We start from the raw sequence: 13,819 nt of genomic DNA on the forward strand, positions 1-13,819 counted from the left end.
TCCATCATTTTCGGATGTCACACAGACTTAGACCACCCAGCAGTTAACCCTCTGCCATTCTTTAAGTCCACTCAGTGGTCTGCCCCATTGAGATATAAGTCCTCCAAATAAAGCAGTGAGAAGTAAGCCGTTTCACACCATTTAATCACTAATCCCTGTGCTTTCTTTTTCCCTTTTCCACTCTTTCTGCCTTCCACCATCTATCTCTCTGTCTGTGGCCTGCAGACAGCTGAGCGGCTCTTCTGGATTTCGCTGACACTGCGCCTGGTCCCGCCTGGCCTCCACTGAGCAGGATGGACACTCTGGAGTCAGAGCTGACTTGCCCAATCTGCCTGGAGCTCTTTGAAGACCCGCTGCTGCTCCCCTGCGCTCACAGCCTGTGCTTCGGCTGTGCCCATCGCATCCTCATCTCTCACTGTGCCACCAACGAATCTGTTCTGAGCATCGGCGCCTTCCAGTGCCCCACTTGTAGATATGTCATTTCCCTGAGTCCTGAGCGTGGACTAGAAGGACTTAAGAGAAACGTGACACTGCAGAACATTATTGATAGAGTTCAGCGGGCCTCATCTTCAGCTGGGATCCCGTTACCACTGGCGTTGCCTGCGCCCCACAGCGGGCCCAACTCTCCCAGCGAGGAAGGGAGCAACCGGTTGGCCCTGGTCCCAGTCAGTGCCGCCATGTCCAGCCCTGGCACGCCTCCTGAGCCAGTCCAGTGCCAGTTCTGTGAGCAGGACCCGCCACAGGATGCCGTGAAAACGTGCGTGACGTGCGAGGTGTCATACTGCGAGGAGTGCCTCCGAGCGACGCACCCAAACAAGAAGCCGTTCACCGGCCACCGGCTCATCGAGCCCATGCCAGACTCACACCTCCGAGGGCTCCAGTGCCTGGAGCACGACGAGGAGAAGGTGAACATGTACTGTGTCACTGACGATCAGCTGATCTGCTCGCTGTGCAAGCTGGTCGGACGGCACAGAGATCACCAGGTGGCAGCACTGAGCGACCGTTATGAAAAACTCAAGGTGAGCACAGCAAGTTGATTAACGTTTCTTTTGTTGCAATTTCCTTTACATTCTCTTCGACGTGAATAATATAGCTTTTTTAAGAATTTTCCAAAACCTGAACTCTAATTAACCTGCAGCCTTTAATGGCAGATACATCAAAGTTAAATACCTTCTATTCCATTCACACAAGAAATGTGTTTTAAGCTTTAATTTTATGCGGCTCTGCAGTATGAAATTTCCTATTATCCTCACCCAGCTATCTTACTCGATTATCAAGTGAGATTTTATCATCTCATACTGACTTATTATCTCTGCTGAATAATTAAGTAATTAGCATAATCACTACACCCCGCCAGTGTGCAGGAGGGTATTCGGAGGTATGCACACACAGGGAATATGTGGAGTGTCATTAGTGACGAGGCATGGTGTCTTCAATGAGGTTGCAGGTTAACGAGCGCCAATTGCCTGCAGGGTGGAGGTGTGCTTAATTGAGCATGGTTATTAGAGTTTGCTGGTAATGGCCATAGAGTCAGTATGTCTGTGTGTGTGTACGTGCATAGAGATGTGCGCTACATCAGACCTCATGCAGAAGGAAATGTCCACCGGATGCTGTTCCTCTAATAATCTAATAGTGTGCCCTTGAAGAGTAAGAGGCCTTACATAAAGTTTAAGGACTTTGGGGAATTGTCACCGCAGTGAACTGACAATTGGTGAAGTTTGCAAAGTTACAAAGTGCCATTTGACAGAAAATGAATTGGCAACAATTGCGATAATTAAACGTTTCAGTCATTTCTCAAACGCAAATGCCGTTAAAAGTAATCTCTTATTAAAACGATGCAAAATCTACGTTAGCTTTAGCACAGGCTAATATGTACACTCGTGTCTTTTGATGCCAGTTCTGTAACCCATACATTACAGCAGATGCAGTCGATTAGGGTCAAACGTGACCATTTAGGTGAACGCAAAGTGAGACCTTTTCCTCAGGTTCAGACACTGCGCTGATTAACTCAAACGTAAACATTTTGGACCGTTCTGATTATCCCACACATTACAGATTTTCTCCCAGAACAATGCAAAATGCATCGAACTTTCCCAAAGGGTCATCCACCCGGGGAACATTTTCAGCAGCAGGCTACTCTCCTGCACACTCACTCGGAAACATGTTTGTTCAGCCCTGCTAAGCGTGCTTAAATTAAATTCTGCGGTGTGACTTTTATGACAAACAGGTTTTTCCTTTTACCAGAGGTTTGAAACACATGTTCAAAAGTGTGAGGTTGTTTGTAATACGTCTGGGTGATATCCACAGAAGAACATGTACTTATTACTGAAACATGAGGGCTCCATATGAAAATAGCAGCTTTGTAATAAGATAGTTTCATTGTCTCCAAGTAGTAATATGAAGGAGTAATAAAACACCAAACAATAACTAAAAGCAATGCTTAAAAGCATCTATTTTCAGCGTCTGCACATTTCTTTCTCAAGAAAAAGCAAAGCAACATCCCACACATCGTGGTTATTACAGGCCCGCTGCTGGTAGCCGCCCTTTCTGCTTCCAACGACGGGCTTTATGTCCTGTCATCACAGATGACAAGTGTCTGTACCTTTTCATCTCGCGTGTATCAGCAAACGTACGCAGAGGAGAAATAATTAGCAGGTAAGCTACAGGTCAGTGCGTCTTCTAATTATCATGTTCCCTCCGTTCATCCAGAAAGACAACGTAACATAGCACAGGTCAGCGCACCCAGCCTCTTATTATCTGCTGTAACACACAAAGCAAAGCAATAGCAGATTTCTCCTCGCCGACATGCTCACAGGTTGCACACAACCATAACACCTCTTAGATGCATTATGTGACATACTGGGAATCCTCGCTGTGTACTATAACGTGCAGTACATATTGATTCCCTCCCACCAAAGAAATACTTTCAGTAGAATTAATCTCATTATTAAAGGCTGCATGAGCAGGTCCACTTGTGATTCACGCTATACGTGCTAATTTAAATGAATAGCCCGAGGACCCACTCATTCCTGTTTAGTGGCTCCTTCACAGTTTGAGCCACTTTGAAATAAAACAGTTTGGGTGAACCGCTTTGGGAGAATGTGAAAAATAACAGTTTATTATCCTTCAATATCTAAAGCGGTTAGAAATGAGATGCACTTACTAGTGAGCTAAAGAAAGACTGTATGTAGAGCTGTATCAAACTAAAGCTAGCTGGTGAGATAGCCACAGCTGAAACTACATTTACTTATTAATTTAGCTGTCATACATAATTGAAAAGTATGCATTTTGACAAACTTAAGTTAGTTATGTCATAACTGAATGAGATTGCAGTTTGCAACCACAATAGTGAAGAACACCCAGCTCTTGCTAAAGCTACGTAGCTTAGCAGAGTAGCAGATGTTGTGATTCAGCTACTTTTAAATCACAATCTTTGAATACATAGGATTTTAGATTGATTTATTATATTGATTTCAAGATAAAAAGGAGGCTATTATTATTATTATTATTATTATTTAAATACACAGACTATTTTGACATTTAGTTTGTAGGTCTTGTTGTACAGGTGAAATTACTTTATTTATGATTTATTTATTTTGAGGATTATATGTGGAGTCATAATGAGGACAGCGAGCGCAGATGGAGAAACAAAAACACATATGACTGCTTCATTAACTCATGAAGCATGCCCTCTGTCTGTCTCGCACACAAACACATGCACACCCAGGCATGCGTGTCTGCACACAGATACACCAGAGACCCCCCTATCTGCCTTCTACCGTTACAATAGTCTGACAGACACGGGCAGCAACTCCTTTTTCACACGGAAAACAAATGTGCTTTTTGTAGCAGTAGCTTGAGGGGGGGTTTGACCACCTGTTAGGCCCCTAAAAGCCTCACGACAGCCAGCTGGCACATGACGTGCGTTTGGTACACACCACGGGTTTAAAGCCTGTTAGCCCAGAGTTTAAGAATCCAGGCTCAGCATTTAAGTGGGAAAAGAACATTAAACATTAAATATAAAAAATCTATTAAAATCACTGACTTGTTTTGCTGCATCGTCAATAAAATATATTTCAGCCTCGGGGTAAACTCAGTTTCAAAGTAGAAAGCTAAGTTCTGTACATGTCAGTTCATTTAACCTTAATTCTTTTCATTAAGGCTAGGGGGATTTTTTCATTTCATCGCACACAATAACATGCAAACACGTCTTGACAGAAACAGTAATCTCATCTTCAATTATGATTATATAACCCAAGTCATCTTAACATTATCTTTTAAACACGTTTATGTTCAAATTTCTTTCCATGCGCAATGACGTTGAAGCCTTTCAAAGTTTTTTGCGGTAAATGGTTGGCCGTTTGAACAAGCGACAGACACGGGGAGGGAAATAAAAGTGACGTCTCGATCTAAACTAATTACCACGGAAAACAACCCGACACCCTGCAATATTAATGCTGAACAACACATTTGATTTTTAATTCATAAGGACAGAATACTTTAGGGGAACTTATTAAAAGAGGAGGCGGAGAACAGGCACGGCCGCCTGTTTGTTAGGTAATCCAAACGGTTCGAACTTGAACTGCTTAAGATGTTACAGGCGGCCCCCTCTTCCCCCCTCTTTTAACTCGTATGTGGTGCTTTTCTCTCATTTTGGAGTCTGACAAGTAGAAACTGTTTTGATCATATTTCCTGGACCATTTCATGCATATCACTTTTTGCACTGATCTGCTGGAATTTGAGATATCCCCACTCGACACAAGGAGGGAGAAAAAATATATATATCAGATGATTGGAATAGTTCCCTCTTTCAGTGGCAGTGGTGGAGTGTCTGATAAGAACCGTGGAGGTTATTGTGGGAACACCCATCCTTTCTCAGAGATAAAATTACCCCCGTCACAGGAAATTGACAAAGAAGGCGCCTGGAAATAGCTTTTAAAGTCCCTGGCTCTGGGTCTGAGGAGAAAGAACCTTGAGGAAAAAAGATGGACTCTGCCGTGTGTGTGTGTGTGGGTGCGCGTTGTCAGCTTTAGTTTCAAATCATAAGTTTGTTGTGTTTATGTAGTAATCAATTTCATCTGCCCTTCAGTGTTGAAACAACATACTTTGGGTTATCAAGCGGCAACATGCAGAATAAAACATGAACGGACACACGACGTGATTCACAGCTTTGCCGATAAGCACGATATTAACCTTAATGTCCTCCAGCCGTCTTCATTCATCTGTCATATCGCGAACACACACATTCCCTTACCCACTTCCTTAATATAGTCCATGCTATTGTGTTGACAACTTTCACCTTTACATTTCAACCGTGCCTTTAAAGTAAATCTTTAAAGAGCAGCGGAAAAACTTTTCCAGTGTTGCAACTTCTCACCTTACTGGGTGATGTGGAAGTGTACGTTAGGGTGTGTCGGTACACTGTGACATCACACACACACACACACACACACACACACACACACACACACACACACACACACACGAGTGCTGGATGTGGTCAGAGGTGCAACAGGCTTATAACTTGTGGGCCAAATATCTTTTAGTCTAATGACAAAGCCCGTATGTGATGTGTGTAAAGATGGTTGGACGACAGTAAAGTTTCATCTGCCCCCTTTAAAGTTTTTGTCTTAATGTTTAACTGTCCATCTTTGTTCCCTCTGTCTCATTGTCTTCATCTGAGTGACTCAGGCTTCTCTGATCTCACACACACACACACACACACACACACACACACACACACACACACACACACACACACACACACACACACACAGAGCTAGTTCTACCTCTGTGAGTTGACCGCACAACTCTTATTTTTAGACGTATATTTACATTACGAGCGTTTTCACTTCTCGTCTCGTCAGCCACAGTTGAGTCACAGGAGAATATCGGCTGCTGCCAAGAACATCACTGAGCATTAGAGACCTGCCAGGTTATTCTTTTTACGAGTATTTTCATGTGCACGTTTCATTAAAAAAGGTAACCACATTCTAGAGTTATGTCACAGTGTACTTACACACCCTGGAGTACACTTGTACATCACTGCAGCAACCACTCCAGTGGCCACTGGAGGTCACAAAAAACTAACGTTTTAGCTGCTGTTAAGTTGCTTTTTAAGTAATGGATTTGAATACTTTTCCCAATAATGCCAATCATTTTTTATGACATTAAAAAAGAAGAAAAAAAGCAGAGTATTTTATAAAATCTGCAAGTAATCTAGGCTCATTCTAAGAAAACGAATACACAACTAATCTTAGTTTCAGGTTATTATACACTCTACATATAGATCCCCTAAATCATACACACTGCTCCTTTAAGTACTGCTCTTGAGTACATGTATTTGGCACCACTGGTTTTAGTGTGAGAAATGATGTTGCATCCGTGCAGCTTAACACTTAATTAATCCGAATCCATTGGCTTACTGTGTATCTGAAAGCTCATCAAATCAACACGGTACAAGGTACAAATCTGCCTCCAACTGACAGCACATTTTTCAGGAGGACAGAGATGGAGAGCTTTTCTCAGAATAAACAAGCAGGATGATTGGCTGGTGACGGGCGGGCAGGCGGGCAGCTCAGCGCCAAAAGATTAATACTAGTCGGCAACATAGACACTGTAGATGTGGGTTAACCCCTTCTAGTCCAATCCTGATGAACACTCACAAGAGTAACTTGAGGCATGGAGACTGACAGCAGGTAGTATCTTTTAAATCCTTGAGATGTTGTACGTTATTGCCATGTGCACATGTCACAGTGCATTTCATGTACTGACGATTGTGTGTGTGTGTGTGTGTGTGTGTGTGTGTGTGTGTGTGTGTGTGCATGTGGAGATTTTTTATTGCTGCTTTTGATTTTGTGTGTCATCACTGTATTAAGGCCACCCATTAAGCCCCTCGTGCCACAACAGCACACACACACACACACACACACACACAAACCCCACCGCCTTTATCTGTGTTTACTGATGTTGTTGTTTATTCAATATTCCCTCTGGAGATAACTGCTTTTTAATCCTCCACATAACGTCTGAACCTGGCTGCAAAGATGTGGTTAAAGGTTAACTGAAATGGAATGTAGCATATTGAGCGAGTTGGCTTCCGTTAAGACTGCACATCTCTTCACTTTAAATTAAGAAAGCAAAGGATTTACCCAAATGCAAGATGCATTCGAAAGACCTGTGCTTTCCCCACGAAAGCCATCTATGGCATTTGACAGTCCGGCCTTGCTGCTCCAATGCCCGTTAACACATTTTCGAGACATGCAGGAAATCTCAGCATTCTGCGAGTCGGAGTTGAAATTCTTTGGGAAAACAGTTTTGAACAGGACAGTGGAGACGGGGCATCGGAGCGGCTTAAGCACGCTCGGTTTGGCAATAATGTGATGGTCTGGGAAGCAAAGTAGACAGCTTGTGCCCGGATGGATGAAAAGCAGCAAAGGAGGAAAAAGAAAAAGAAAAAAAAAAAAAGGGGGAGGGAAGATAAAGAAGAAGGGAGGAGCGTTAAGGGGACAGAGCTGACGCGCTGTCACCTGTTTGCCGGTTCGTTAGCCGAGAGCACTGCTTCGTGCTCTCATAGGGAAAGCTTTTGATGCCTAATTTGCTGCTTGGCCGGGTTTGCGCTTGGCTTGGTGCTCAGTGGAGTGGCTGTCCCAGTCACATCCTCTCCTAGAGTAGGCTCCTCTGTCGGAGGCTTGGACGGGCAGGATGAGGAGGCAGTACAGGGATGAGGGCTATCAGCCGCGCTCAGAGGTACGTGGACATTAAACGCACCTCTTCAGAAAAAAACAAGACAACTGTGCAACTCTTGGGGATGCTTGTGAAGAAGAAGAGTTGAGGGAAAATATTACTTCTCTTTGCTGCTGAGGGATCAAACATCTTTTGATTTGTCTTGCGTTTTGTAGAATGGAGTTGTTTTCCAGTTGCTTTTAAACTTTGTTATGTGATGCAGCGCCAGAGGTTGTATTACAACTTCTTTGGCCTTTGTAAGCAGAGAAACCTAAAGGAGAAAAACAATTCTTTTTTCTATCCTCCTTTGATTTACGGCTTTGCCCTCCACGTCTGTGTCTTCGCATTTATGTCCCAACTATTTATTTTTGTTTCTCACTCTCTGTGTTGTTTTGTGTTTGTTACAGCAAGCCCTGGACTCCAACCTCAGCAATTTGATCAAGAGGAACAATGAACTGGAGTCTCTTATGGGGAAACTGATCCAGACTTGCCAACATGTAGAGGTGAGTCCCAGTGGTCCCTCTGAGGTCACCGTCTCTGACTGGTCTAAATGTTACATTTTTATTTTTAGCCCTGTTCTTATACAAAATCTCATTTTATATTTTCATTTATTTACAAATAACATTAGTTTGCTATTCTGCAGTGATTATGAGACTGAAACATCTCCGATGACTCAAGACTGAGAGCAGCATCCTTTAGCTTAGCATGTAGCTACGGTTAGCATCTAAACTAGAACATTATAAAAAAGGCCATAAGAAATAATTATACAATTTAAAAATGAAAGGTTTTATCAACGCTTGGCCAAAACTCTGGTTTCAGCCTCTCAGATTTGAAGACTTGCTGCTTTTTTTGTTTTTGTTATACAAATATTGTAAAATCTCATCTTAGTCCCTGGGACTATGTGCTTGCTGACAACACTAACCAATGAATTATTAATACAAAACAATATTATTAATAGTTAGCTGCAAACTTCAGATGTGAACATGGTGCAAGATAAACTGTAGAGAAAATATGGACTTTAGCTTTATATTAAAAACAATGGCAGGCATACACTTTCTTTTGCTTTATTTGTGTAGAACACCCTGGCTTGTCTGATATGTTCGTTATTAGAATAATAAAGTGTGTGAATGTGTGCCTTTAGCTTTACTGAAGGCGACTCTTTGTTAAGCCTGCCTGTTCATGTTACGCTGGCCCACTAAGAAGCTTTAAATAAAGCAATGCCACAGGGTTAAAAAGCAGTGACATCTTAGCTTGGAAATAATGGAAACAGCCTCTGTGCATGGCAAGCCATTTACAAACTGCAAGGAAAGAGGTTGTGATTTATGAAGGAGATATATTTATTTATTTATTTTGTTTTGCTTAAAAGCTGTGTGCATATTTTCCGAGTATGTGTCTCAATCCTGCACAGATGTTGTTCGGTGAGCTAAGGATTTTAAATAAAAAGAACACCCTCTTTGATCCTTTCAATCCTCCAGACCAAAAAAAAAAAGGAAACACAAAATCAGAAATGAATAAATGATGCCTATGTGAAAGGGCAAACAAATATTGACCCATATTCCCCCCCCCCCCCTGTGCATTACGGTCACAGCTATACACATACAGCAGCTTGTGGAGTGTACAGTGATAACACTTTGTTTGAAGGTGAGAATAATAATATTGCAGAGTAGAGGATGGAACTGGTGATCTTGTTGGCATGCAGTTCTCCATGAGAGGGATGAATGTGACAGTGTCATGCATTACACGGAAAGCTTTCTGAATATTTCACATCAGATTAATCTATTCCAAAGCTCCTCCGGTGATGGCTGCAGATATTCTCAGACATCTCCTAGACTCCATTTATTGTATTAAAAGAATGCACACTGTTCATTCAAACTTAGGAAAGAAAACTCGAGTTGAATAAGGCTAGTGTTCTAAAAATGTCCATCCATAAAAATGTGCTGTGGTTCAGCCGTACCCACAATTTAATGCTCCTGCACCGCATTACGTCAAATCCCAGCATTATTAAATAATGCTGGCAAACTGTCGACCAATCAGACTATCCTCCCCAAGCAAAAAAAAAAATAGGTTGTTTATTTGCACGGCTTATTCCGACCCATATTTACATTTAATGTTGTGAGGCGGCAACCTCTTATTGTGAAAGGAGCTAAGCAGGAAGTCAAGTGACGTAGTTCAAGAGCAACAAAGTCCGCACACCTAAGACTTTCACCCACGCTGTTGGTGTTGAACCAAAAGTCAACGTTGACTTATTTTAACGTATGTGCATAATAATTTACGTAAAGTACACATGCCTCCATTTGCATGATGAAAAATAGAGGTATCATATTTAATTCAAATTAATTTTATAATAACATAGTCAAAGAGGCGTCATTTCTTTATAAAAAAAAAACACAATAAAGAAAATGATTAATACTTATATTGTCGCAAAAGCAACAGAAGAAGAAGAAATATCTGATGGCTTATTGCTGTACAAACACGCGTCGCGTCACTGAATGTTTCAGGCTTGTAAAGTTAGCTCCCCTTGAGGATAGTTCAGTTTGTGTGCCTTTCCCAAAGTTTGGATGTCCTCGAGAACTGATTCGTTTTTTGTATGCGTGTGTGTTTCTGTGACTAAATGAATCACTTAATGTTCCTGCAAGGGTGCAATCTGTCATACTGATCATATGCTCCAGAGGGCTCTGCCCACAGTCATTAGATGCTCCACATCTTTACATGGCACATGATGTACTCTGGTCACAGACTGTGTGTGTGTGTGTGTGTGTGTGTATACGTTTAGATAGTTTATCATTTTACTGTGTCAACCATTTCCCTCCAGATTGACTATTATAATGTGTTACGCTGCCAAACATCTTCCTTTTGAATTTTAAAATAAATTTTCTTAGTGGAATGCATACATTTGGAGTGAACACAGTGTGTGTGTGTGTGTGTGTGTGTGTGTGTGTGTGTGTGTGTGTGTGTGTGTGTGTGTGTGTGTGTCTGTGACTTGTGGGCGGCTGTTCATTGGAGGCACATCGTTTTTTTTCTCACATTGAGTCATGAAATGTCGGCGAACGTGAATCAGTCAAGAACACTTTCATTACAGTTCCATTTTATTTTTAGTGTTGTTGGAAACTATTTACGACCCAATGGCGCATTAAAAAGCACAGCAAAATAAGCGAAATCTGCTGGAAACTAAAAGAGCTGACTTCCAAAACAGATGAACTTCAACGTGTGTATTTGTGGTCTACATTCAGAGAAGCTTCACATCCCCAAAGCCCATTATATTAAGAGTTGTATAAAGTATGCTAATTGGTGTACAAAATGCCACAAAGAGATAACATATATACAAGCTTTTCACAGAGTAAGCAGTTTTACATCTCAAGCTTCCCCCAGAGCTGTCACCGTGATGCCGAAGGAACCAATTAGCAGTGTTGAAAAGGCAGAAGCACCGGCGTTGCTCTATACAGCAGAGCTAAGGCGTTCAGCTTAGCAGGCCTGCACACACTGCACGCACCGAGATGTAATCCAGGTGGCAAATTGTTTCTGTTGGCAACACACGCCCAGAAAACCACATAAATGCTGTTTAAGGGGCCACTTTGAGGATATTGAGGAAGTCCTTTCCAGCCTTGTTGGGCTCTGTGGAGGAAAGGCAAATGCCTCCCTGTGATGTCATTATTAAAACACCTGTCAACATTTGTGTGTGTTAGAGAGAGTCTATGAATAAGTTGTTGGCTTGGCAACACTCACAGCAGACTTCCCTTTCATTGCTCCCTGTGCTATCGCTTTGCCGCGGCAAAGAAAACACTTTACAAGGTGCTGAAAGGAGCACGAGGAAATGACCACAATGAAAGATTACACATTATGGTAGGACCTGCAGTCTTATAATTGCAGTTGAACAACTTTTATAGTCTTGCTTAGGCTGTAAAGGTTCCAAGTTAATCAAACACCTCGGAGAATGCAGCTGGATGCTGTTTTCCTTCTAAAGACCCTCATGGTAGAACAACCCTGAATGTAATCAACAGAGCACATTCCCAAACACCCTCCAACAAAGTGAAATCATTTCCCTTAAGTTCAATTGCCATCAGTATTCAATTTTGAGCCAAACACGTGTTTGAACCCACTGCCACAGAACCAAAGATGTTTTTAGAAGCAAAGTTAGGAGAGCTATGGCCTTTATATATATATATATATATATATATATATATATATATATATATATATATATAGGTTAGCTAGTTTCTACCTCTAAAAGTGTATATATGACCCTGCAATGTGATTTTATATCAAGCCAGATTTATTTTTAATATGGTTTCCAATGGTTAATGTGTAAAATGCCAAATGTCTGATTCCCATCATGTCAACAAGTAGGATTGCCCAACTTCAAAATGGTTACCATGGGAGAGAGGACTCCTCCTTTATCACTCAATCATTCATCATCCGTTGAGCGTCACAACGGTCATTTCCCATCTATAAAATGCAACACGTTGAAATCTATTTTGGGAATTCTTGAGTGCATTTCTGAATACATTTCTCACACTCTTCGGCATATAGCTGAGTGTCATGTCTGCTCTCTCACAGCGACAGAGCTTCCTGCCTGTTTTACTTGTCACTCAGCACTCAAGCCAGCGGGAAGCAAAATGGCTGAATATGCCTCATCTTCCTCAAGTGTTTGCTTCAGACAGGAGGGCCGGCTGATGGATGGAAATGGCATCCTGTCCCTCGGCCGACATGATGTGGAGCCACTTAATTTATACATCCTTCTATATTCCCAGCATCCATCAATTCCTTTATTTATCTAATGATCCCTGTGAATTGCTTCTATAGGTGAACGCGTCCCGCCAGGAGGGCAAGCTCCTGGAGGAGTGTGATGTCCTGATTGACATTATTCAGCAGAGGAGGCAGATCATCGGCAACAAGATCAAGGAGGGGAAGGTGAAGTGAATACTCGACGGGGGGCGAGGAGTGGGACAGCAGTTACCATTTATTTTCTTTTGCTGCTTTTCATACCCATCTTTCACTTCACATCCGTCACTCTGGCAAACAGTGAATAAGCTCAAATGTGTAGTCCGTTTATAAAGCTACTATGGAGCCACTTGCCACAAAAACAGCTGGATACACTTTCTTTACGGATGCTAAACAAGCAATGTTTTTATAGCTATTCATTTACGTCACCCTACGTGTTAAGAATCATATTTTCCATCACCATTTCAGCAGGTATAATGGTCAGCACGAGGCAAATACTGTCTGCAGATCTGAACAGTCATGTGCATGAAAATAAAAACCAATATTCCTGCATATATACAATGTAATCTGCAAATGTGGTACGAATCAGTATCTGGCATTCACAGTCAAAAGGTCTCGATTGCAACAGACTGCTAACGTCATCTCGTTTATTCATCACTATTTAAACGCATGCACTGAAAACACTAAGTTACCATCAGACTCCATTTTTCTGTCAAACGCAATACTTTGTTACAGCCACTTGACCTTATATTGTGAACAGAAGGCAAACTGTTCAGCTGCCTAAAATGCGAACCCTTCAACACGTTCCGAACAGAAGGGAAAACCACTCAGACCGGCCAAAAGTAGATCTCAGAGCATATGGGACGGCACGTGTACTTGTACTCTAAACCCGGATAAAACATTTTTAATAGCTGTGTGTACCGAGACTTGGATTTATTTGGTTTGGTTGAGTGCTCGATCATAAGCAACACCAACTCAAAGTGATCTTTTCGGAGACAAAGTTTGTGTTAGTCGTCCTTATTTTTTAACACAATGACGACTTTGCACTCTCAATGGATTTGGACTGAGATTACAGTGTTTTGGGTTCTTCACAAGCCAAACTGCTGATGAAATGTCTTTTAACCTCAATCCAACCACTGACCTCAATCTGTCTCTTAACATTTCCTCTCATACTGTAAGGAGAGCGAATGAAACCGGGGGGCAAATGAGAGGAAATGAAATCCAAGATTTGCGTGCAATAGAATCATTGAAACGCAACACAAAAATCTAGTATCAGCAGGGACATGGGAGAAGCTTAATTTATGTACCTTTCTCTTTCTTTTTCAATAGACTTCAACTTTCATATGAAGCTTAGATTATTTTACTTGCTCTACAA

The 13,819-nt window shown here is 41.8% G+C and overlaps 2 protein-coding genes across 4 annotated transcripts in view; one reads left to right on the plus strand and one right to left on the minus strand.

Moving 5' to 3' along the window:
• Positions 1–13,819, minus strand: part of LOC115020102 (male-specific lethal 3 homolog) — a 411,372-nt gene that overhangs the window by 111,089 nt on the left and 286,464 nt on the right. The window lies entirely within an intron of this gene.
• Positions 1–13,819, plus strand: part of LOC115020080 (E3 ubiquitin-protein ligase Midline-1-like) — a 46,409-nt gene that overhangs the window by 24,460 nt on the left and 8,130 nt on the right. For all 3 annotated transcript variants that reach the window (XM_029449971.1, XM_029449964.1, XM_029449979.1), the window contains 3 exons: positions 226–1,019; positions 8,133–8,228; positions 12,526–12,633. In XM_029449971.1, coding sequence (XP_029305831.1) covers positions 294–1,019; positions 8,133–8,228; positions 12,526–12,633 — 930 coding nt within the window. In that variant the 5' untranslated portion in view covers positions 226–293. The remainder of the gene's footprint in view (positions 1–225; positions 1,020–8,132; positions 8,229–12,525; positions 12,634–13,819) is intronic.

The sequence above is a fragment of the Cottoperca gobio genome, chromosome 2, assembly GCF_900634415.1.
Source record: "Cottoperca gobio chromosome 2, fCotGob3.1, whole genome shotgun sequence".
NCBI classification, from domain to species: Eukaryota; Metazoa; Chordata; class Actinopteri; order Perciformes; family Bovichtidae; genus Cottoperca; species Cottoperca gobio.